Source organism: Podarcis bocagei, assembly GCF_964188305.1.
Source record: "Podarcis bocagei genome assembly, chromosome: 8".
Lineage (NCBI taxonomy): Eukaryota > Metazoa > Chordata > Lepidosauria > Squamata > Lacertidae > Podarcis > Podarcis bocagei.
This window is the reverse complement of record NC_138133.1, coordinates 78,556,491-78,582,271: the sequence shown is the minus strand read 5'-3', so window position 1 is coordinate 78,582,271 and position 25,781 is coordinate 78,556,491. Positions and strand designations below refer to the sequence as shown.

The 25,781-nt window shown below is 45.7% G+C and overlaps 1 protein-coding gene and 1 long non-coding RNA gene across 3 annotated transcripts in view; one reads left to right on the top strand and one right to left on the bottom strand.

Annotated features, from left to right (window-relative positions):
• Positions 1-25,781, bottom strand: part of LOC308593168 — a 59,756-nt gene that overhangs the window by 18,689 nt on the left and 15,286 nt on the right. Inside the window, exon 2 of the long non-coding RNA XR_014010806.1 lies at positions 15,286-16,071. This is a non-coding gene — a long non-coding RNA (uncharacterized lncRNA). The remainder of the gene's footprint in view (positions 1-15,285; positions 16,072-25,781) is intronic.
• Positions 5,892-15,056, top strand: KLHL38 (kelch like family member 38). 2 transcript variants are annotated; one of them, XM_081204715.1, is made up of 4 exons: positions 5,892-6,122; positions 7,311-8,772; positions 10,894-10,999; positions 11,396-12,741. In XM_081204715.1, exons 2-4 carry the CDS (start codon positions 7,423-7,425, stop codon positions 11,470-11,472), a joined length of 1,533 nt encoding a protein of 510 aa, XP_081060841.1. In that variant the 5' UTR covers positions 5,892-6,122; positions 7,311-7,422; the 3' UTR covers positions 11,473-12,741. The 2 variants fall into 2 exon arrangements, with proteins under 2 accessions (XP_081060841.1, XP_081060840.1); XM_081204714.1 differs by lacking the exon at positions 11,396-12,741 and adding an exon at positions 14,215-15,056 and having other exon boundaries at positions 5,894-6,122.

The window sequence follows — 25,781 nt, the reverse complement described above, 5'->3', positions numbered from 1 at the left end:
ATATCAGTAGGTGCAAGTATAACCTCCCTTAGGACAGGCCAAGGATCCTCAGAACCCAGCAGGGTCTTCATTCCGTTAGAGGCAGACAGACGTAATTAGAAAGTACCTTCTGTGGAAATTTGAGGTTGTCAGGGGAGCAGAGAGGCCTAAGGTGTCAAGCGAACGCAAATAGCAAGCAATTTGAACATGTGGGTCAGAGTTCAGGTGGGGTTTGCTAGAGCAGGATCTGAATCAAAATTTCAGCCTCAAGCGTTCTTGCAGTGCAGAACAAATGCAAAAGTCCGGGATGCAAATGTTGTAAAGGTGTGTTGCACCCCACAAATGGGTCTGATGCAATTAACTGCAAAAGTGTTTTAGGTTAAATATTGTATGTGTTTTTCTTCTTCTTCTGGCATACAGTGTATCTGTTTAATATAGCCTTGTAAGATCTGTTTAATACAGCCTTGTAAGACATCACCTTGCCAACAAAGGTCCGTATAGTAAAAGCTATGGTTTTCCCAGTAGTGATGTATGGAAGTGCAAGCTGGACCATAAAGAAGGCTGATCACTGAAGAATTGATGCTTTTGAATTCTGGTGCTGGAGGAGACTCTTGAGAGTCCCATGGACTGCAAGAAGATCAAACCTCTCCATTCTGAAGGAAATCAGCCCTGAGTGCTCACTGGAAGGACAGATCCTGAAGCTGAGGCTCCAATACTTTGGCCACCACATGAGAAGAGAAGACTCCCTAGAAGAGACCCTGATGTTGGGAAAGATTGGGGGCACAAGGAGAAGGGGACGACAGAGGACAAGATGGTTGGACAGTGTTCTCGAAGCTACCAGCATGAGTTTGACCAAACTGTGGGAGGCAGTGGAAAACAGAAGTGCCTGGCGTGCTCTGGTCCATGGGGTCACGAAGAGTCGGACACGACTAAACGACTAAACAACAGCAAAGACCACAATATTTGCTATCACCGTTCAACCTGTTTTTGGTAGCTTTCCCAAACACATATAAGTCACTTGTAGCATATCTACAGCCTTAGAAAAGAAAACTCCATTCTCATTCCCTTTACATACATACAAATAACCAACCAACCAACCAACCAACCAACCACTCTTGTCTGTTTCCCTTATGGAGAGAGAAGCAAAGATGCTACAAGACTTCATAAAGTTACAAACCTTTGTTTAACAATGCATGGAAGTGACACAGGGATAGATTGAACCTTGAAGTTGGATTGGCTGGAGGAGATGCCTATCACCTGAACCATAAGAACACAACTTACAAACTGCCTGCTCTGAATTGAGAGGCATCTCCAACAGTTAGGCGCCTATGCACTTTATGGTTCCTCCTGAAGCCACACTGGCAATATGAAGTTCCTATAGGGATGTCTGGCATCACTTCAGACCCTGGGTTCATCTAGCCTGTCCACTGCATCTAGCCTAGCTCACCAAAGTCTCTGCTGGGTGAAGTCCTTTGGGTGAGCATGCCAGTGGGATGAAGCCCCAGATAGATAGCTAAGCTGGGTCACCCCAGAGCCCAGATTACCTGTCTTGCAGAAGTCTTTGGTATCAGGCCTAGCCCATGTGAAAGCAGATAGAAAAGAAGGGAGAGAAGGCTGTCTCACACATGTGTTTTCAACATTTGATAGTGACTGCAACGGGCTACAGAGCCATCCGATCAACTCAAACACAGTATTTTTTCAGTGGACTCAGTTGACACATTACATCCCTTTCCTGGAATGAAAGCCACTGAAGGTTTAAGGTATTTCCAATATACACACAAATGTACAAGCTTAGCATCAGGTGGCCCATCCACAGCATTAACAGTCTAGCTGATGCTGCTCCCCCGTTAAATTTCTGAGGAACCCCCAATGTCATAACACTGGATTCTCACAAAAGAGAAGTGTCCTCTGGCTTTTCAAGGACCAATCTGTTGACGCATTGATGACACCACCTGGGTCAAAATTAAGGGAGAGAAGAATAACAGAGACCTCATTGTGGGAGTTTACTATAGATCCCCAAGCCAAATGGAGGACATAGATGATGCCTTCCTGGAACAGATGGCCAAGCATGCAAAAGGAAGGGAGATAGTAGTAATGGAGGACTTCAATTACCCGGATATTTGTTGGATGTCAAACTCAGCCAAGAGCATAAGGTCAAACAGATTCCTCACTGGCCTTGCAGACAACTTCATTGTCCAGAAAGTGGGAGAAGCAACAAGAGGAACAGCCATTTTAGATCTAGTCCTAACCAATGTTGATGACCTGGTTAGTGGGGTAGAAGTGGAAGGATCATTAGGCGCGAGTGATCATGCTCTTCTGAAGTTTACCATACAGCGGAAAGGAGCAGCCAAGCATACTAGGACTCAATTTCTTGACTTTAAGAAAGCCGACTTCATAAAACTTAGGGAAGTGCTGGGTGAGATCCCATGGACAGTAATACTAAAAGGAAAGGGAGTTCATGATGGCTGGGAGTTTGTTAAGAGGGAGATAGTAAAAGCACAACTTCAGGCAATACCAATGAGACGGAAACATGGAAGGTGCCTGAAGAAGCCAGGGTGGCTATCTAAAGAACTTTTAACTGAGTTAAGATTAAAAAAGGATGTGTACAAAAAATGGAAAAGGGGGGAAACCACCAAAGAGGAATTCAAACAAATAGCCAGCACATGTAGACACAAAGTCAGAAAAGCTAAAGCACAGAATGAACTCAGGCTTGCTAGAGAGGTTAAAAGCAACAAAAAAGGCTTTTATGGGTATGTCCGTAGCAAAAGGAAGAACAAAGAAACAGTGGGGTCACTCAGAGGAGAAGATGGTGAAATGCAAACAGGGGACACAGAAAGGGCTGAACTCCTCAATGCCTTCTTTGCCTCAGTCTTCTCCAATAAAGAAAACAATGCCCGACCTGAAGAATTTGGAGCAAATGATTCAGCAGAGGAAACACAGCCCAGAATAACTAAGGAGATAGTACAAGAATACTTGGCTAGTTTAGATGTATTCAAGTCTCCAGGGCCAGATGAACTGCATCCAAGAGTATTAAAAGAACTGGCAGATGTGATCTCAGAACAACTGGCAGTCATCTTTGAGAATTCCTGGAGAACAGGCGAAGTCCCGGCAGACTGGAGGAGGGCAAATGTTGTCCCTATTTTCAAAAAGGGGGAAAGAGAGGACCCAAATAATTATCGCCCAGTCAGTCTGACATCAATACCAGGGAAGATTCTGGAGCAGATCATTAAGCAAACAGTCTGTGAGTACCTAGAAAGGAATGCTGTGATCACCAATAGTCAGCATGGATTTCTGAAAAATAAGTCATGTCTGACTAACCTGATCTTGTTTTTTGACAGAATTACAAGCCTGGTAGATGAAGGGAATGCAGTGGATGTAGCCTACCTTGATTTCAGCAAGGCATTTGACAAGGTGCCCCATGATATTCTTGTAAAGAAGCTGGTAAAATGCGGTCTTGACTATGCTACCACTCAGTGGATTTGTAACTGGCTGACTGACCGAACCCAAAGGGTGCTCATCAATGGTTCCTCTTCATCCTGGAAGAGTGACTAGTGGGGTGCCACAGGGTTCTGTCATGGGCCCGGTCTTATTCAACATCTTTATCAACGACTTGCATGATGGACTCAAGGGCATCCTGATCAAATTTACAGATGACACCAAACTGGGAGGGGTGGCTAACACCCCAGAGGACAGGATCACACTTCAAAACGACCTTGACAGATTAGAGAACTGGGCAAAAACAAACAAGATGAATTTTAACAGGGAGAAATGTAAAGTATTGCACTTGGGCAAAAAAAATGAGAGGCACAAATACAAGATGGGTGACAGCTGGCTTGAGAGCAGTACATGTGAAAAGGATCTAGGAGTCTTGGTTGACCACAAACTTGACATGAGCCAACAGTGTGACGCGGCAGCTAAAAAAGCCAATGCAATTCTGGGCTGCATCAATAGGAGTATAGCATCTAGATCAAGGGAAGTAATAGTGCCACTGTATTCTGCTCTGGTCAGACCTCACCTGGAGTACTGTGTCCAGTTCTGGGCACCACAGTTCAAGAAGGACACTGACAAACTGGAACGTGTCCAGAGGAGGGCAACCAAAATGGTCAAAGGCCTGGAAACGATGCCTTATGAGGAACGGCTAAGGGAGCTGGGCATGTTTAGCCTGGAGAAGAGGAGGTTAAGGGGTGATATGATAGCCATGTTCAGATATATAAAAGGATGTCATGTAGAGGAGGGAGAAAGGTTGTTTTCTGCTGCTCCAGAGAAGCGGACACGGAGCAATGGATCCAAACTACAAGAAAGCAGATTCCACCTAAACATTAGGAAGAACTTCCTGACAGTAAGAGCTGTTTGACAGTGGAATTTGCTGCCAAGGAGTGTGGTGGAGTCTCCTTCTTTGGAGGTCTTTAAGCAGAGGCTTGACAACCATATGTCAGGACGCTCTGATGGTGTTTCCTGCTTGGCAGGGGGTTGGACTCGATGGCCCTTGTGGTCTATTCCAACTCTATGATTCTATGATTCTATGATCACCTCCAGCCAATGGAGGAATAAAAGTCAGCAATGTCTAGGCAACACGATCACCATGTACATACGCAATAGACAATCTTTATAGAATTCCTTCAAACCATAACAAGTACAAAACGAAATCTTTAGTCTCAAAGTCTCTGAAAATCTTTAAATGAAGTGAGGTACCAGACTTTGTACGACGAAAGACAAGCTGTGAAGCTTTGTGTATTCAGCAAATATGATGTCCAACACTGAACAGTGATTCCGGATATTGACTACTGTTTCGTAGAATTCTTCGTCAGCAAGGTGGGAGGGTATAGAATTGCTTCATAAACCCATCTATTTCAAATGAATGTAAGTGAATGAAAATATTAAATGCTGTGGAACAGTGCTCATGTAATAATGTAGTCACTGCTCATGCCTCCTTCCAGAAGGATTTCCGACTGTTAGCTCCAAGGGCAACCGATTGCCAGTGCTTGGCCATCTCTTTAATTACACCAAGGCTCCTCCTCCCAGCAAAAGGAAATCTGCCAAGCTCTGCTTCTCCAACCGGTTCGACGTCTTCAGCAGTCTCTCTTCACAACTGGAATCTCAGAGTTGGGGGAGAGACCCCGTGAGCCATTTAGCCCAATCCACCCCTCCCATTTGGGATGCGGGTGGCACTGTGGGTTAAACCACAGAGTCTAAGACTTGCCGATGAGAAGGTCGGCGGTTCAAATCCCCGCGACAGGGTGAGCTCCCGTTGCTTGGTCCCTGCTCCTGCCAACCTAGCAGTTCGAAAGCACGTCAAAGTGCAAGTAGATAAATAGGTACCACTCCGGAGGGAAGGTAAACGGCGTTTCCGTGCGCTGCTCTGGTTCACCAGTCATGCTGGCCACATGACCCAGAAGCTGTAAGCCGGCTCCCTCGGGCGATAAAGCGAGATGAGCACCGCAACCCCAGAGTCGGCCACGACTGGACCTAATGGTCAGGGATCCCTTTACCCTTTACCCCTCCCATTTCTTTACAATATCATTTCCATACTATTAGAACTTCCCTCCAGTGGATGCATCAAAACAATTCAGAAGCATAGGACTTGACTTTACATCTCCACATAATCTAATAGCTAAACAGGGGTGAACAAAGAAGCGAGAAAGCTTACAGAAGTTACAGATTGTTTACAAGTTTCTAGAGTTACTAGTTTACTTCAGGTCCCTGTTGCTGCTTCCAACAGGGCTTCTGCAAATGCCCCATCCTTCATCCATGTCTATTTTCGTATGTAAACACTTGCCAGAAAAACACCCTCTGGGCATGCTCAGTAGCGCTGTGTTCCGTTCACCTCGTCGTTGCAGCAGGCAACTGGAAAGTCACATGTCACAACACAGGAAAAAGTACACGGGCAACTATTCTTAGTCGAGGAATGTATACAGTGCCTCATTGCGGTACCTCATGAGCCAACCTTCAGAGAGCCGTGACAGTGCCTTGATACTAAACAAACCCAGAAACCTCCCCCTATGAATTTTTCACCAGCCAAAGAACAATCTCAAGCTCCTTTTTTAAAAAAACAAAAACAAATTTTTTAAAGTCTTCATATTCATGAGCCTAGCCATGGAAAGTTTCAGCAGAGAATAAACAAGCCAAAGCAGGGATGGAATAAGGTAAACAGCTCTGCCATGATTTACACTACAGATGTGAGAGATCTGGGAGACAGTTTTGCCTGCTGTGTGTTTTTGCTGCTGCATTTAGGCCTTAGCCAGCCATGCAAAGTATATGGCTTATATATATTGCATTTGTGGGGAAGGACCCCAATTGCTTTGTTTGTGATGCTCGTATGTTGCATGTCTGTTGGATTCATGTTGCATTTGTGGGGAACGGCCGTAGTTTAATCATGGAGCATCTGCTCTGCATTGCAGAAGCTCTCAGGTTCAATCTCCAGCACCTCCAGGTACGACTTGGACAGAGTTCTACCTGAGACTCTGGAAAGCCACCAGCAGTCAATGTAGGCAATACTGGCTCAGGCAATACTAGGATCATAGAACTGACCTATGGTCTGACTGGGTATAAAACAGCTTCCTCTGTTGCTATTAGAAGGAGGCTGCAGTGGTGGTTTGCAAAGTTATCTGCCAGCTATCCTCCTCTCCCTAGGACAGCAGATAACTTGTATTATTTACCCCCGCTTCCCCCACTCCCCAAGCAGTATAAGCTAAAACAGTGGCTCTTTCTTAAAAAGAGATAAAACGTTGCATCCATTTTTTTTCCAGTGATGTCTTGCTTGTGTACAGATATGTGATGCTGTGGGAGCAGGGGGAAATGCTCCAGCAGACTTTTGCATACACCAAGTAAAGCGGGGAGAATCTACTGCTCTTATTCTTGGTGGATATGAAAGCAAAAGCAACTGGGGAATAAATAAATATATCATTTCCCCCCGCCCCCTACAGATTTCTAGACTCGAGGAGTTTAGTTTGTTATGTCGTGCTGCCAGAATTGCATTCTTTGGGAATGACTAATATTGACATGGGGCCGAGGGGTTTGAGATGGAAGATACTAAACTGTAAGTGCTTCATGGGAATGATAGGCAAACATGCATTTGTTAAGAGATACTTATCACGAAGAAATTGTTTGATTCAGGCTTTGTGCTTGAGCCACTAATTGTCCCTATTGTCTTGTAATGCATTTTTATTTTTTGTATTATTATTATTATTCTACTCTGTCAGAAATACCCCCAGGTAACCCCAGACTTCCAATCTGCCTGCTTGGTTTTATAAAACAAGACGTTCTGTGATGTTTCCTTCACCTACTTGGCCTTATCCTGGTGAATGAAGCTAGCTTTTCCATTTCTTCTCTAGGTGGACAATGTTTAAATGGACCATTTGACTGTGATCTATCAAGTCAAGGAGGCTGATGAACCACCAATGAGAATTCTTGTTTGGCCAGTGCTGATATCTCTCTGATTCCACTATGGAAGAGAAATGCACACAAGACAGGCTCTTCAAAGATCAGGATTTCTCCTCTGAGCTGCTAAAGCAGCTCAACGTTTTACGGAAGAACCGAATCCTAACTGACGTTGTCCTGTGTACGGGTGACACAGAAATCCCTTGCCATAGGAATGTACTTGCCTCAAGTAGCCCCTACTTCAAGGCAATGTTCTGCAACAACTTCAAAGAGAGTGGCCAGGAAAAAGTCAGCCTTAGAGACATCGACTCAAATGTTCTTCATTGCATCATTGTCTACGTTTACACAGGAGAGATCCTAATGACAGTGGAGAATATTTTGTATCTAATGGAAACTGCTTCCATGCTCCAGTACATGAAGCTATTTGAGGCCTGCTCAACCTACCTCCAGGACCAACTTGCTCCGGATAACTGCCTCAGCCTGATTCGGCTCTCGGAGATCTTGCACTGCGATAAACTCAAGAAGAAAGCCAAAGCAATGGCTCTGAAGTGTTTCCCTGAAGTAGCCATCTCCGAAGACCTGAAAGAACTCTGTGTTTTGGAGTTGATAGACTATCTTGGAGATGATGAGCTTTGTGGAGAGGAGGAACAAGTTTTTGAGGCTCTCATGGTTTGGGTGAGGCATGATCCCCAGGCACGGCAAAGCTATATCCAAGACTTGTTCAAGAAAGTAAGGCTTCAGTACGTCCATCCAACATTTTTCTTCCACTTCATTGCCAATGATTCTCTCATTCAGTCGTCCCCAGCATGTAGAAATATCCTGGAACTGGCCCAAAAGCAGATGTTTTCTCTGTATAGCACCAGTGCTCCAGATATCAAACCTATGTGGCACGTTCCTCGGCGATATTCATGCCGGGAATTCCTCCTCCTGGTTGGTGGCCGGAAAGACAACCAACAGACGACGAGGGATGTCTTGCTGTACGACGAGAAGACAAACCAATGGTTGAGCCTTGCCAAATACCCAACACGGCTCTACAAGGCCTCTGTAGTGAGCGTCCACAGTAATGTTTATCTCCTGGGAGGCATTCCCATTGGCAATGGGAAGAACCAAGTCAGCGACAATGTTTATATCTTCTCACTCAAACTTAATCAGTGGAGGCTAGTGGAGCCCATGTTAGTTCGGCGCTATTCCCACAGAAGCATTGCCTATAAAAACTATATCTTTGCCATTGGGGGCATTGGAGAAAACCAGGAGATCCTAAATTCCATGGAAAGATATGACAGTATCTACAATGTTTGGGAGCACATGGCAAACATGCCTGTTGCCGTTCTTCACCCTGCTGTGTCTTCCAAAGACCAAAGAATCTATCTCTTTGGAGGGGAAGACACGATGCAAAACCCTGTCCGGCTAATACAGGTAACTCCCAATCTTCAACCATCTCACCTTCAAGATGCCAGTTGTCCTCTTTAGAGACAATGTTGAGCATACACAGAGACATGATTTCAGGCTTTTGAGTCCATTGGATCTGACCACACGTGGCTGCTCTTATGTTCTCCAAAGTAATGAATGACTTGTGCCCCGACTCAGCTGTCAATATAAAATTCTGTTACCTTGATGATTTATCATGAATTCCATGCTGTAGTTCAGGAGTGGTCAATACAGTGTCCTCCAGATACTGTAGGAATACAACTCCCATCATCCCCTGACCACTTTGGGTCATGCTTGCTTTAGGAGCTGTTGTCCAACAGAATTTGGAGGGTACCGCTGCTGTAAACACTCAAATGCACTTGCTAAGCAGAAACTGTCTTCTCCAGAAAACTACATGCATATTCATTTCTGTTTACACATGCAATTAATTCCTTAATAAGAGTTTAACGAACTTCCACCATTACACTTTGCAAAGTCTCTGTTCTTAAAGAGGCCCACCAAGAAAGCTTGCATCATTTAGCAGCATGTAGTTCAGGGTGTATATCTGTTGATGTGAATATATGCCTGACATTTTGAACGTCCCAGGCAGGCCAGGCCAACTGCCAATCAAAGGCTCGAGTCCAAAGACATCTGTTTGTTTGTTTTTTTATAAAATATTTATTAATTTTTTTCGAAATATAACAGTAAAAATGAAAAAGAAAAAAGAAAAATACAAAATAAAAGCAGTTAAAAACATACATTTTTTCTTTTACTTATTTTCCTTTAGCTTATTTCCCGGACCTCCTCATACCTCCCTTTTTTGTATTCCACTTCAATTTATTGGTTCAGCAAATCCTTACCATTAGTTTTTAACCCATTTCTAACCCTTTTTTCATATTCTCTCAGATCATTACAGCTGGAAACCCCTTAATTTCTATCCAACATCATTCTATCATTCATTAATTTTACAATATTTCTGTAGATAGTCTTTAAATTTCTTCCAGTCTTCTTCCACCGACTCTTCTCCCTGGTCTCAGATTCTGCCAGTCATTTCTGCCAATTCCATATAGTCCATCACGAGTCCAAATACATCTGTGTGGTCTGCAAAACATTGCTAGACATGGCAGGCCATGCAAATTGCACATGTGTCTCAGAAGTCCTCTGGCCACTTAAGCAAGGCAAACCTGAATCTCAGACATTAGAGGAAGCTCTAATGCCTCTTTACCATGCAGAAGGTCTCAGGTTCGCTTCCTGGCATCTCCGGGGAAGTCTGGGAACACCCCGTGTATGAAATAATAATAATAATAATAATAATAATAATAATAATAATAATAATAATAATAATAATAATAATATTTATTTATACGCCGCCCATCTGGCTGGGTCTCCCCAGCCACCCTGGGTGGCTTCCAACAAAGTATTAAAATACAGTGGTCTGTTAAACATTAAAAGCTTCCCTAAACAGGGCTGCCTTCAGATGTCTTCTAAAAGTTTGGTAGTTGTTCGTCTCTTTGACATCTGGTGGGAGGGCATTCCACAGGGCGGCTGCCACTACCCAGAAGGCCCTCTGCCTGCTTCCCTGTAACTTGGCTTCTCGGAGTGAGGGAACCTCCAGAAGGCGCTGGACCTCAGTGTCCGGGCAGAACGATGGGGGTGGAGACGCTCCTTCAGGTATACTGGACCGAGGCCGTTTAGGGCTTTAAAGGTCAGCAGCAACACTTTGAACTGTGCTTGGAGAGAGTGTATAAACAATTCTGAGTTAGATGAACCAATCATCTGACTCAGTAAAAGGCAGCTTCCTGTTTTTCCATGTATGGAGAAAGATGCCTCTACCAACAACAAAATGTAAGCCGGGAGGAGGAGGGGCAAGAGGGAATGCCACCATTGCCACCAAAGCAGGAGGGATAGCAGAGGGAGATGAAGGCAATGGGATCCCCACACAGTGTGATTTGCTCCACATCCCCAATGGAATGGTTCTTCCAAGGACTGTTCAATGTTCAATGGTTGTGGTTGCTGTAGGGGTGTGAGCAGTCACCCTCCCTTTCAGAAATGCAATCGGTGTGTGCAATCAGAGATGCTCTTTTTACATCTAATCCCAGAAATCTCATTTATGTGTTGGGTGTTCCTCAGGTATATCATGTGTCCAGGAACATGTGGTTCCGAATGGAGACCAGAATGGTGAAGAACGTCTGCGCACCAGCAGTTGTGATTGGAGACCGGATTTTTATTGTTGGAGGTAATTTGTTTAAGTGCTCTTAGACTGTTTTCACAACGCAGGTGCTCTAGGATGAGAGTGGGTAACCTAAGGTCCTAAATGATGCTGATGACCACAACACCCTGGCCATTGACCCTGCTGGCTGAGGCTGATGGGATTTAGAGTCTGACTGTATCCCACTGCTGGCCCCAACACTGCTCTATTTCTTCTTTATTGCATGCCATTGCGGTGTGCAATTCCTTTCCACAACTGGTCACGCAGCCAAGTCTGTGTGTGGACATTGTGCAGTGCCTTGGAGCTTATTGCTTGAAACCTTCAAGGCAGAAAAGGGTCTATTTCAGTGGTCGGTGTCAAAGTCTCTCTCCCTTGCCTCCTGCCATAGTAGAACTAAAGTCTATCCTCTCCTTATTTTTACAGTCTTCTGTGTCGGGATTATAAACATGCCAAGAAGGAATAAAGTAGAACACGTCATGGAAAAACCCACTCCACACTAGATTTTGCTGCATGCTTCCATAGACTTATGAACTTGATGTTTTTGTCCACGTACAAAAACTAGTTTTATATTCCACCCGTAATTCCATTCAGAGGTAGACCCTAGTTGTTATTAACTGCATAGATCTGAAGATAAGTGGATGGTAGGAAGTTTATGGAAGGAAAGTTTCTGTGTCCTCTTCTCTCTCCCCTGGCAATTGTTTTGCACAAATGCGCATATTAGGGCAAAACTGCAGACAAAGGTATGTGCACATTAGGATAAATTTACACTGAAATGCTAAGGAATTCTAAAGTAAAATTGAAAACTACAGTGGTACCTCGGGTTACAGACGCTTCAGGTTATAGACACTTCAGGTTAAAGACTCTGCTAACCCAGAAATAGTACCTCGGGTTAAGAACTTTGCTTCAGGATGAGAACAGAAATTGCGCAGCAGCGGGAGGCCCCATTAGCTGAAGTGGTACCTCAGGTTAAGAACAGTTTCAGGTTAAGAACAGACCTCCAGAACAAATTAAGTTCTTAACCCGAGGTACCATTGTAGTGTGGAAATGTGGAGAACAGAATTTAAGATTGAGAAACAGGGAGAAACAGGAATTGACAGATTCACCCATCCAAAACTCTGTGTGGTCATTTTGCAGGGGTCCTGTGGTCAGGGGTTGCGGAAGGAAGGGTGTGTGGTGGGGGCAGATCGACCCAGGTGTCACCACTGGGGGGGGTGACAAAATGGTGGGTGGCACTCACCACAGGGCCTGCAGCGCACCCAAGCCACATGTCTCTCCTGGGAGTGACGCGGTGGCTTGGGTTTCCACAGGCTCCGCGCTGCCCCATACGGTCCACCCGCCACCTCCCTCTCAGCTGTAGGGTGGCTGAGTGGGGGGAGGCAGGCAGACCCTGTGGAGCGTCCTGTCCCGGCTGGCCCCACCCCTTGGTGTAGGGTAGGGCACATGCGCCACCCCAGGTGCCCGACTGGCTTGCTCCACCACTGCATAGCTTGGACTTTGGCCTTGAGATTCAACCCTAGCTACATAACCCCGAGGAGAATGCCTTTCCGGAGGATTGTGGGTCCCTTCTGAACAATATGGGAATGATAGAGGAGGCTGCTGAAAGAAGGGGAAACCACCCCCTAATCAGTTGTCGGCTGGTCTGATTTTGAACGAATGCCCTCTCCAACCTAGGCCTCCCGCACCTTACTGCCTGAATAAGGCTTTTTTGTACATGTTTTTTCCTTTATGAAATTTATGTCTGTGTCAGAAAACAAAAACGTATGAAACAGCTTGGTATGAGAGAAAACGAGGAGCTCAAAATGTGAACGCAGCAGAGATGAGAAAAAGACAGTTTTTCAAAAAAATAACGCCTTCAAATGTATTTATTCTGAATTTTTGTGCCAATAATTCAACTGACAAGCTTAAGCCATAAGCTTTTGGGGGGGGGGGTTTACTTAACAAAGCACACAAACATTTTGTCTAATTTCAAACATAACTCATTCTCTTTTAAAGTGGAGAGATTTACTACCGATAAGTTTTCATTTACCAAGTAAGTATGCCATAACATCATCTAGTTGTTCTTGGCTTATCAGCAGCTGGAACTGAGAAATCACAATGATAACAAACACATTCTTTAAAAAGGGGGGGGGGGGAGAGGCATCCAGTATATATCAAGTCTTCATTGCACAATACACATCAAACAAAGCTGGGTTCATTGGCTCAAGTAATGGGATTCTTGCTTTTAATTAAGTGGTGCTTTCTTTTTTGATGTTATCGCCTACTGCAGTTGTGTCTAAAGCTACACTGGTTCTGAGTTGAACCACTAAGTGATAAAACATAGTTGTTTGAAAGGAAAACAATATAGCAAAAAGAGAGCTTTCCAAAGCTCGTTTGCAAGTCCTCAGAACTGAGCTATCTAGCAACTCAGATTTACCAGCAACAACTCAATATTTATTAGATTTCTGTGATCTTCAGGGTAGGAAAGGGAAGTTCCTCCATACTTTTCCCTACTTCCTGCTCCCAAAAAAACCACAACCTTACAAGCTGTGACGATTTGCTATGCAGTAGGCAAAGACCAAATGGCAATCTGCCAAATGGACAAAATTTCTACCAGGCCACTGCCCCAAAAGCAGCCCACCCCATGACAGGCATAGCAATGTCAAACGCAACAGCCCTAAATTAGGGAGGGTGGGCGGGTGATCCGATGCACACAGCAAAAGAGACTGGAACAAGCTGCGTGCCAAGAATATATAACCTTTGGGCCAACCCTCTAAATGGTAACATCAGAATCACCCCAACAACCCAAACTGGCCCAATCACAGTCATGGCCATCCAAATGTCCCGCCCAGTAACCAAGAGGGGGTGTCCTGTTAGACCCCACCGCAACACGTGCTCTCCATGAAGGAGAACACGCTTTGCCATCCCATCAACCATTCTTCCTTTGAGGGCATTCTCTCCTTCCGTTTCCGTGCCCAGAGAATCCTTGCCGCTAACAGCGTTTTAAATGTCTGGTGTGCATGTGACCATAGTCAAAAGGGACAGAGCTATTCACACAAATGTTTTGCCACGTGGAGCTGCTCTGAAAGCGCTACAGTATCTGTGCCACAAGCGTGTTCCAGGCCCGCGTTTCAAATATTTTGGAATTAACAATCACCAGCACTTCTAACTCTGAAACCGCCTCTTTACGCATTCAACGCAAAGGATTTTTGCAAAATTCATAATTGTCTGGTGTGTTTCTCTCCACCCCCTCCACCCCCCTCCAGGGTACACCAGACGAGTGATTGCTTATGATACCAAGGCTAATAAATTTGTGAAATGTGCAGACATGAAGGACAGGCGGACGCATCACGGCGCTGCGGCGATAAATGAGAAGCTGTATCTGACCGGAGGTCGCTGCCTTACCTTTGACAATGAAATCAAAGACTCCGATTCGCTCGAGTGCTACGACCCCAAGACAGACACCTGGGCTTCAAAGGGGCACCTGCCCCACAGACTCTTTGACCATGGGTGTCTGGCGCTCCAATGTGTGCCTTATGCCAATCTCTTGTGAGAGGAGGGCTATGGGGAAATGGCCATTGTCCTCTTCAACTTGAAAGGCCCATGTTGCTCTCTGCGTAGAAAAGGCTGGTAGACTCTTGCCAGGAAAACCACCAAAACGGACAAACAAATAAGGTGGAGACCTTAGGGTTTCAGTTCCTGCTTTGGACTCCCATTCCCCACTATATCTTGAGGTAAAAGTGACATAGTGGCAGATTTTGAGTGTGATGAAATGTCTGTTGTGCGTAATGTTCAGAGCTTCTTGTGGGTGGGTGGTTTACCATGAGGGATATAATTTGGATTTTTTTGCCTAAAACACCAGAATGTCCCATCTCCTCTTTCCTGCCCTCTGAGGGACTTTCCTCACAACCTCAACGGGCCCTTCGGGGAAGTTGTGACGCAGATCAAGATCAAGCATTGGCTTCTAACAGGTCTTCCAAGCAACCCCATCCAGACAACAGTGACTGTTGATTCTTTTTTATGGTTTTCATGTGTATATCTAAAGTGTTCACTGTTCCTGTTTTCTTAGAAGCTGTGTCTCTTGACAATTAAAGAATCTGTCCAATTCTATGGTGCTTCATAAAAGCAGCAATGGATTGTGGGAAGGCTCCGCACTGTTTGGCAGGGCTTGGTGGCACCCAGAAGTCAGGCATTATGGTTGGACGACTGCGAACCATGGATGAACTCCAAAGGGGTAGAAGGTGCCAGTGGGCCATGGCATGAAACGCAGGAAGAAGCTGCCTCAGGCCAGGCCAGACCGTTAGCCTATATAGCCTATATGGCTTAGCATTTCCTACACTGACAGGCAGTCCTACCAGAAGATGCTGAGGACTGAACCAAAGCAGATGCTCTACTGCTGAACTGCAGCCCTTTCCCAAAGTAGAAAGCAGGCCCCAGGTGGGAATGGGATGATAGCTTGAGATCAGCCTCCAAAAAATGGCGGAAGGTCACCTAAGCTTAGAGAAACGAAGTTGGAGGGTGTCAGGAACCAGTTGGGCTATACTGTCACATCAGGGCCTCATTAACCCCACGGAAGGCATTTTAGTCTTCTTCCCATTCTATTTCCTCACACTTCTATCTCTTTCTGTCCCATGAACCCTTTTGTTCAAGATTTTCACTGTAATCCTCGCCAGGAGCTTTTGGCGGTGGGGTGTGTGTGTGTGTTACGCCTGTGTTCTTTTAACTTCAGGAGTGAGGATGGTTCCAAGGGCAGCGTTTCCCCCTTTGTATTATTTTAATGCATTTCTCATTTCCTTTTGATTAAACAGACCTGACAAGATTACGAAGGAAACCGGTGCAAAGATAAATAAGTGCCCCAGTTTTTTGCCTGTTCCCCTCCCTCCTCATCTGGTTTCAAAACTTACCCGGTTCAACAGGAAGGGATTTGTGTGCCGCGCCATTTTTTATTTTTTGAGGAAAAACAAGTATGAATGGGACAGTCAGCTGATCTGTCACTTTTGCTTAGCATTCAGTTCCTAGAGCGCGAAGTTCTAGCCTGACAAGACGTCACGGGTGGTTTCCACTCAACCCCTGGAGGTCTTTGGAGGTGCAGAGTGCACCATTGGCCCCTGCCCACATGAAGCCTCTGGATTGGCCAGACCTAGTATAAATATACAGGGGCATAGCGTGGCGGGGGGCATCCGGGGCAATTGCCCTGGACAAAAAAAATTAGGGACTCACCTCTTCAGTTGCCATCCCAAATGGAGGCACTTGCTATCCTGCCTGCCCAGCTCACCTGAGCAGCATGCCAAGCAGGAGTTGAGAGAGGGAGGGCGCTTGCATCCATTGGCCATGCGGCGTCCCTCATCCATGGGGGAGGCAGGCGGACAGCGCGAGTCGTGGCAGTGCCCCAGCCTCAGGAGGCGGGCATACACGTCCAACCACTGCGCCACAGCTCTGTCTTGCAGCAGCAGCAGCACCACATGGAGGTGCCAGTTAGGGGCGCAATACTTGCCTTGCCCTTCTTTAGTTAGTATACCTATCGATAGTAACAGTATAGTATAGTATAGTATAGTATAGTATAGTATAGTATAGTATAGTATAGTATAGTATAGTATAGAATAGAATAGAATAGAATAGAATTATAGAGTTGGAAGAGACCACAAGGGCCATCGAGTCCAACCCCCTGCCAAGTACCTTGCTGGAGTGTAGATGGGTGTGTGATAAGAGCAAGAACCTTTATTGAACTCCAGTCATACCTCATGTTATGTCCGCTTCATGTTACGTACTTTCAGGTTACATCCCACAGCGATCCGGAAGTACCAGAAAGGGTTACTTCCGCGTTTCGCCACTCGCGCATGTGCAGAAGCAGCGAATTGCAACCCACGCATGTACAGACGTGCCGCTGCGGGTTGCGCTCTTTTCATTTTGCGAGCAGGCCTCTGGAACGGATCCTGTTCGCAACCAGAGGTACCACTGTACATAACTGGGAAACAGGGGCAAAGCAACTGCTTATATGCATTCCTGAAAGCCTGGGCCACTCCCACTGCCTGTGTGATTGGCTCTCTAAACTTCCAAGCTGCGAATCACGACTCAGAGTTCAAGGGCCAATGACAGAGGCCCAAATCCTAAAATGTTCTGTGATTGGATGTCATGTATTGAATCAGAGCACAGGGGCTCAGAATCCTTAGTCCAGACTCAGTCTCAGGCAAACACAGACCACTGAACACATAACACTTGCTTTGCATAAAGCTCAGCCTTTGCCATGAAGAACATGCCCTCCAGGCCTGGATATGAGAGAGAGAGAGACGGGTTGAAATTAAATGGTTTACTGATACTTCTGAATAGTTTAATTGTGAATGTTGTTGTTTGTTTTAAAACTTTTTATTGTACATCACCTTGGGAAGGTATTTTTATTTCTATTTTTAAAGGCAACCAATAAGTTCGTTAAAAATAATAATAATAATAATAATAATAATAATAATAATAATAATAATAATAATAATAATAATAATAGATTCTGCAGATGAAACAGGGGGCCTACTTTGCATTCTAGCATGCCTATTCCCAAACCAAAGGCTGCATTTCTGAAAACACAACTTTGTCTGCCGTATTTATTTATTCTGCAATCATTTCGTCACTTATTGAAAAGCCAGGTTGGTGTTCGTAAAGATAGGCGTGAGGGCAGGCAGGGAAAGAGACCACTGACAGGTTGCAATTCTGTGCCCATTTAATTTCTGGGAATAAGTTCCACTGCCTCTCCCATGGACTAACATAGGCAGAAGAAGCTGTGCAAACTTTATTCTGTGGGAAGGCAGTGCTTGGGAAACTGCCCAGTCAATGACAGGCTAGGAAACCTTGCCAGCAGTTTGAGGCTAACCGCCTCTGTCCTTTGATTCATATACAGGCCAAGGCCAGGGCCAGAACTTGCGGAAAGCCATTAAAGGTAAAGCAAAAAAAGAAGGTTCTGGGGAAAGATGCTCAAAATATGAGAATAAGGCAGGCTAGAATCCTACACCAGAATAGGCCATGGGCATCACTGGCGAATAGGGACGCGGGTGGCGCTGTGGGTAAAACCTCAGTGCCTAGGACTTGCTGATCGCATGGTCGGCGGTTCGAATCCCTGTGGCGGGGTGAGCTCCCATCGTTCGGTCCCAGCTCCTGCCCACCTAGCAGTTCGAAAGCACCCCTAAGTGCAAGTAGATAAATAGGGACCGCTTTATAGCGGGAAGGTAAACGGCGTTTCCGTGTGCTGCGCTGGTGCTGGCTCGCCAGCTGCAGCTTCGTCACGCTGGCCACGTGACCTGGAAGTGTCTGCGGACAGCGCTGGCTCCCGGCTCCTTGAGCGAGATGAGCGCGCAACCCTAGAGTCGGACATGACTGGCCCGTACGGGCAGGGGTACCTTTACCTATCACTGGCGAATGGGTGCTGTGAGGGATCTTGTCAATATCCAGTAACACTAGGGAAGGGGCAGAAAGGTAACTCTATTCACATTTAAAAGCAAACCTCTGCACTTCCTGAAACTACGTGAACTGAAAAACAGCCATCCTTTGAAATTTGCACCCTTTGAAATTTGTACTTTGAAATCTGAAAGTTTTGCAGCACAGTTCTCCAGCCCAGTAATGTGTACCAAAATACTAGGGTAAAACATGCACCAAAATGCATATTTTGGTGAATGTTACATACCAAAATGCATAAGTTGGAGGGAGAAATGCTTTGCAAAAATGTGCATTTTAGGCAAGAAATGCATACAAAAATGTACATATTGGGCACTAAAATGCTGTTTGTTTGTTTTAAATGCAAATTGATGTGGAGAACTGAACTTAAGTGCTGGACAAATGAGAAACCGAGAGAAACCAAAACTGGCAGATTCACCCATTACTAGCACCTACCTAGTGGGTGCTTAGGAGTGGGGGGGGGCGGGGAAGCGGTGGACTTAATCAGGCCAGCTTGGGTGCTGAATTAGACTGACTCTCCTTTAGCCACCTCCACTGAGTGGGTAGAAACAGGGTGAGGCAGAGAAACACGGCTGCTTTGTGTTGTTATGACACATGTCTACAGGGCCCTGAAAACATTTTAAAGCACAGCGAGTGTTATGCTGTTAGGTATGGGAATATTTACCAGCCGAGGCTCAAGTTCCAAGAGGCTAAGTAACAAAACATCATGGGATATAGATGCTGCAATCCGAAGGAAATAAGAGCATCAGTCTTAACCCCACAAGCCGGGATGAGCCAAGTGTAGCCAAGGAATCAAGGGCAACATCCACGGTGAAATGTGTTTAGTTTAGATGGATGGGGAAGAAGAAGAAGAGGAGGAGGAGGAGGAGGAGGAGGAGGAGGAGGAGGAGGAGTTTGGACTTGATAATCCTGCCTATCCTGTAGGCTTATGCCTTTTACTTTGCCAGAGAATTGCTTACCCGCGTCCCCAGGGCCGAGAAGAGAATAAAAAATTCCAGGAAAGTTTCTTCTTTGGAGAAAAGAGTTTTATTGAAATTCTGTGCACAGAGTTAAGGTCTGTACTCAGAGACAGCCTGTTGGATAGTTCCTAAAAATGTACTGGCTGTAAAGCAAGACACTTCAACAGACTTTCTTATACCCGCAGATTTGCTTGCTAAACACAATTTTATTGCTTGCTTAAACATTTCTGTCTTTCTGCTAAGTCAAGCACTCCCTCCCACCTCCTTGTACACGTGTCTTCTTTTGCTAGCAAAGCATTTCCTTCGTATCTTCTTCTTATCTTGCATTACTTAAAAGCAGAAGTAAAGCAGGAAACATCTTGCTAGTGGTTTTTCGGTTAACAGCAGTTTCTGGCTAGGCAGGAAGCGACCTTCTGGGGACTTCCGGGTTGGCGCGATCGGGAAATGGCGGATTCCCTCCGAGCTCCGGAGGGAATCGGCTCAGCGGTGGATGGGTCTTTGCCGTGCCGGCGACACGGGGACCCTTAAAAACCGCAGGCGCGGAAGCCTGCGGACTGAAGACTCGGCGGGTGCCTTAAGCGCCCCCCCTGATTCGCAATGAGCCTTTTTAAAGGCTACGGAGGGGATACAGGGGACGGCGTGGCACTGAGAGTCGACCGCTACCGCCGCTGAGCGAAGCCGCGAGCCATAACTGGAGAGCGCTGACTTCCTTCCTTGAAATTCGGACTGAAAAAAGAACCCGTGAGTAATTTGGAACTGAACTTTAAAACTTTTACCTTTTGAATTTGAGACGACCGGGGGGTGTGCTAAAAGGAAGTCCCCACCCCCCCCCCTTGCAGACGATCCAGAGCAACGAAATAAGAACTAAGCTGGAGTGCCTACCCTGTAAAGGGTGAGTTTTAAAAAGACAGTAACTTCCAAGATTTAGAAAGGTAAATTTGAGCAGGAGAGTGGAGTGTTGGAAGAGTCTTTGTTTTGTGGTAAACAACCCTCCCTCCTGGGCCCGGGAGCGACCTGCTTTGGAGCCTGTATAGAGGAGCAGAATTTGACAGCTGTCAAAAGCTGTCAAATGGACTATTAATAGTGAAAAAAATTGCTGTTTAAGACCTCTCCGGATTAAAAGGAGTTACAATTGAACTAAAATTTTGAGAAACAAAGAAACAATAATAGGACAGAGGATTGTTGGAGAAAAGGTTACTCAGTAACCAGATTCCCTCTAGGGGGAATTCTGTGGAATTACAATGGCTGTGGGTGGAAAGATACTGAGAGAAATCGAAAGAATGTTCTCACTGGTGGGAACCCTACAGGAGCAGACTACAGCTATGAGTAAACAATTGACGACCTTGGATTTGGAAACAAGTAGTTCTGCTGAAAGTAATGAGGGCCTGAGTGAGAAAGAACCCACAGCTGAATTTGAAACAATAAACAAAGAAGAGGAGAAGACAAAACAAGAAAGAGAACAAGTGATCTGGGAAAGTACTAACCAGAAGCCGACATCTGGAGAACACAAGCAAGGAGACTATTGGATTAAATCCACTCTAAGCCTACGAAAGATACAGAAGATGAAAGTGGAGGCCCTGGGACTTTATGGAATTCAGGAGCTCGAAATAAAGAAGTACAATTGGGGCCTCCACATAGACTTTGATTTTGACTATCAGCAAGACTTAGGCCTTGTGGAAATTCCTCAGCAGTTGCCTTTAAATATGGGAAGAGACTATGGACTGATTGGATTGATTGTTAAGGAAATCTTTCGAGACTCGATGATAGACAAAAAGGACTACCAACAAAACCGGCGGAGAGGGACTAAAAGAGAATTGAGAGCCTCGGATATCCGGAATCCAGGCTAAAAACTGTTAATTTGGACATGTCTCGGGAAAGGACGCAAAGCGGGGAGGGGAGGGAGGGAAGTATCAAATTTAAACAACACTCAAGACCAGGGGGTTTAGTATTAAGAAAATTATGTAAGAAAAAATGAGAAATCGAGGGAAGAGAACTGGGGTCCAACTTAGGGAAAATTTATTTTTGTTTTTTATAAAAGGACTAATATTAAGATGGAAGAAATGCCAACTTGCTGACATAAGTTTGGGAATAGGGATGCAGGGGAGGGGGTGGGGGGAAGTCAAGGACTAGGGTTAGAAAATAAGATTTTCGGGAACTATTCTTGTTCGTTGTTTTTTATGTTTGTTTTGGTGTGTTGTTTGTGTTTATATAAAATGTGAAAACCCAATAAAAATATTTAAAAAAAAAAAAAAAGGAAGCGACCTTCTGACCTGTAGCTAGCATCAGCAGTTTCAAGTAGCTGGTTTAGGCAGAAAGCGGCCTCATGACCTGTCTGTTAAGAAAGCGGCCTCATGACCTGTCTGTTTTTAGACTTTTGCAAGCTACTGCTTTTTACCCTCCTAGCAGAGTGCAGGAATTTATTATGTGTAGATAATATTTGAGAGCAACAGAATAAAATATTGAGAGAAACTTTTCCCATCTCCCTTTACTCCGTCCTCTTCTTTTGAACAATCTATTACTTAGATTCGTTCTGGGGTAGGGGTCTATATTCTCTCATTACAGCAATCACGCGAGGTCCCATCATGCGAGACATCATCTTTCCCATCATATGTTGCAGGCATTGCATTAAGCAGGGTATACAGAAGCAGAAAAGCAATAGAAGCATTATTGGGCCTATTCTTCCCACAAATACGATACCGTTCATGCCAACAGAAATACGAGAGCATCCATATGACAAGGGCGGTACATATCACTCCTACCCACCAAACCCAATATCTCCATGGTTCCTCCCACCAATATTCAGGGGGTGTGCTCATTGTTGAAGAGCCCACTGATATTTGTGCCCGACTACCTGTTGAGCCTCAAGGATGAGAGCCCACCGGTGAGCTGATGCTCCCACTATGTGGGCCAATTTTTCTACTAACCCTGTTGGGTGGATTGAACTCTCGTGCTGTCTCCCTAGTGACCAGAGCATATGGAAGCTGAAATCCTGGGGTGGCAATTCTCACTGGCACTTGTTGAGCAATTTCAATGCACACCTGGCTAAGGCTCCCACCCCTGCAATACTTGCATTAAGATTCTGTCCCATCTATGACCTGGGTTAAGAGTAGGACCTGGTCTATCAAATGAGGTTGGTACAGTGCTCTACCTTCCAGATAACAGTTGACTACCCTCCCACAACAGCAAGAGCGGTCCAGAACTAGATAGATTTCGATCGTCTCTGCAGCTTCCCGTAAGAGCACTGTCCACGCGTGTTGGTCAGTGGTGTGGGAGAGGAGCCACAACGGGGTAGTGGGGTGTCTCAATACGGTAATCTCATCAAACCCCAGTTTCCAATAGCCAAGGAGCACGCCATCTCTTACCACCGGCAAGACGAACCAGTCGTAGCAGAGGCCAGCAGGCCAATAGGGTTGGTATGGTTCGGTAGGGTCAGGGCAATAAGACATAGAGCAAGTCAATAAAGAAAACAAGAGAGAAAAGAGAAAGTCTTTGTAACTGTCCTTGTGATGATTAGTCGCAGGATCGCGTTGCCCGTGGCCTAACGCTTTTTTTTCCTGGTAGCGTCAGACACAAGGTGATGATCAACTTCAGAGGGTCAGCAGGATTTCTTTTGCAAGTCCAGACACCCTTCTTCAGATGCGTGTGATGTACCCAGGGGATCACCTCGACTACTTTCACTGCAGTTGGGGATGAGGGGGTCGCCAGACGCTGTCACCCAGAGGGACTGGTGAACCGGCTCAGCGAGACTGCCGCGGGACTGCAGGTGTACGCTCGAGGGAATACCTGGAAAGGAAGCAAATACACACAACAAACACAGGGATTGCACTTGTTCTTGGGTGATGTGATCTCCCATCTGCCCCAAACTGGCGGGGATGCCTCGGACGAAAGGGGTTGGCCTGCCATATAGAAGTTCACAGGGTGATAGTTCTCAGTCTCTTGGTTGGCGCACAGGGCACATTTTGGGATATAGCAGCAGTTAGATATAGCAGCAGTTAGTTGAGGTAGAATATTCTCCCAAGATGTGCTTTAGTAGCTGGGCCTCCCAAATGGGTGGACTCGTGGTAATTCTTTACAATTGTGCTGGCCAGATGTTGGGGCACAAAAACATGGCTGCCTGGTCCTTCCTGGAGCGTTGCTCCTTCTTGGCTGGTCCACTGCTGTTCATCAAGGGTGTAACGTGGTTCCACATCGTCTGGAGTGAGTTCTGGTACCAATATCAAAAGTCCTGGTGGTGCCTCTAAATTGGCTGGAGAACAAATGTCTACGTTGGGGGCGCTGCCTGCGGGCGCCCCTCCCATCCAATTCTTCACCGTGCGTAGAGATATCAGCCTCTGGAGTGATATCAGCAAGGCAGTCGTCACTGGAGGGGATCTTCAGGATGCTGAGACACAGTCCAATCTGAAGCAGCTTTCCCCACTTGAATGTGGTGGACCCAAGGGGTGGTGCCAGCGATTTTCACAGCTGTGGGTGTGGAGAGCAGATGGGCCCTTCCAGCACGGTTGCAGTGGTGCCTGGGACCAGTCTTATCCACACCTCGTCACCTGACTCAAACTGGTCACGCAAGGAGTTCGGGCCTGGGTTGAGAGAGAAAATCTCGAGAGAGAGACTGTACATAATTGTTCAATTCCACATCTTGAGCAGGGATAGGTGAAAGCATGCACACATAAGGAACCGGTCTTCCAAACATCACTTCAAAAGGATGACAAGTGAATACGTTTCAATGGGAGGCTACAAACTCTAAGCAAAGCCAAGGGCAACATGAACACCCAATTAGACCCTGTTTCTTGGGTCAGTGGTTTTTCAAAGTCCTGTTCTTCCTTTCCTATTTTCCAGAACTTTGGGGCCTATATGCAGCACCCACCATCTTCCTTCTTCACTGGCAACAGTGGGGTGTTTCACTGTGATTGGCATTGTTTCTAAATTCCATGTTGAAGCAATTGCTTCAAATGCACCCACACTCCTTCAGCTGCCTGTCGTGGGATGGGGTATTGGTTTTTATCTTCTGCCCATAGTCTAGGGTCAACATCATGAAGCAGGCTAACAGGGAGGATTCCCTCCTCTTCTTTTACCATCATCAAGCATCAATGGTCTCACAGGGGTATTTCTAAAGAAAACTCTCCTGCTGGTCCAGTTGTCATCATTACTTCCCCCATTGGTTGGAAGGAAATCTGGGCTTGTAATTTTGTTAACAAGTCTCGGCCCAATAAGGAATGGGACACTCTGGTATATACAAAAAATTGTCTAGGCAGCAGGTAACAGACTGCAAAAACGGGGCCTTTTGTGATTTACCTGTAGCTCCAATTATATTAACCACTTGGTTTGTGGGTTTTGTTACAGGCATAGGTAAGACTGAGTGGGCAGCTCCCTTGTTCACCTTCTCCTACCTGTAATAAGGTAGCTAGGCTAAGGGCTGTGGCAACCCGAAACTTCAGGCGTGAATGTAATAACAGCATCTGGCACTTCCTCTTGGAGTTACACAGCTGGTGTCCTGTCCAAACGTGAATTTATCTGCCTTTGTGAGTAGGGTGGCCACTGCCACAATCACTCTCATACGGGGGGGGGCAACCTCTGTTCTGTTGGGGTTAGCTTCTCTGACAAGTATTCGACGGGTTGCTGCCAATTTTTCAGTTTCTGGCATAAGACTCCCTTGGCTACCCCCCTGGTCTTCATCTGTGAACAGGGTAAAAGGCTTCTCGGGGTTTGGATGCCAAGCACTGAGGCTTGTTGTAATGTCACTTTGAGATCCTGAAAAGCCTGCTGCTGTTTCCTGCCCCATATAAAAGGATCCTTCTCTATTCCCCTAGTTGACTCATGCAGGGGCCAAGCAATGCTTCTGTAGTTAGTAGTGAGTCCAGGGGATATTGTTCATCATCATAAGTGGGATTATAGGTTTAAAAAAATCCCTTCAAACAATTTTACAATCTTTGCTGGATTCTCCTCAAAAGAGGGGTTCTGATTTCTTCAATTACAAACATCAACTTCTTCCTCAAATGGCTTTGCAAACTCCTTTTAGTCTCTTTTTCTGTCTTTCTGTCCACATTTTCTTTCCTTGATTCATATCATCTAGTGTCTTCCTAAATTCCTCTTCTTCCGTCTCACTATCCTCCTTCGCAGGTCCTCCTCCCCCTACACCAGCACTTCCCTGTGCTTCTTGATTTTGGCCTGGGGGGGGGTTGTTGGAGGGGGGGGGCTGTTGGTGGAGTGTAAGGTGGTGGCTTAATCACTCCCTCTCCTCATCTTCTGGGTCTTCTAACACCAGAGGCTTCACTGTACAAATCCTGTTCTGTGTGTTGCTGTCACAGCAAGACTTTAGCCATGGTAGATTCTTTTTTTTTTTTTACATTGGTCTTCCATGTAGAGATATAGGGGATCTGGTCTGGGTGGACATTTAATATATTTTGCCACAGGGGGTTGATTTGCCACAGGGGGTTGATTAA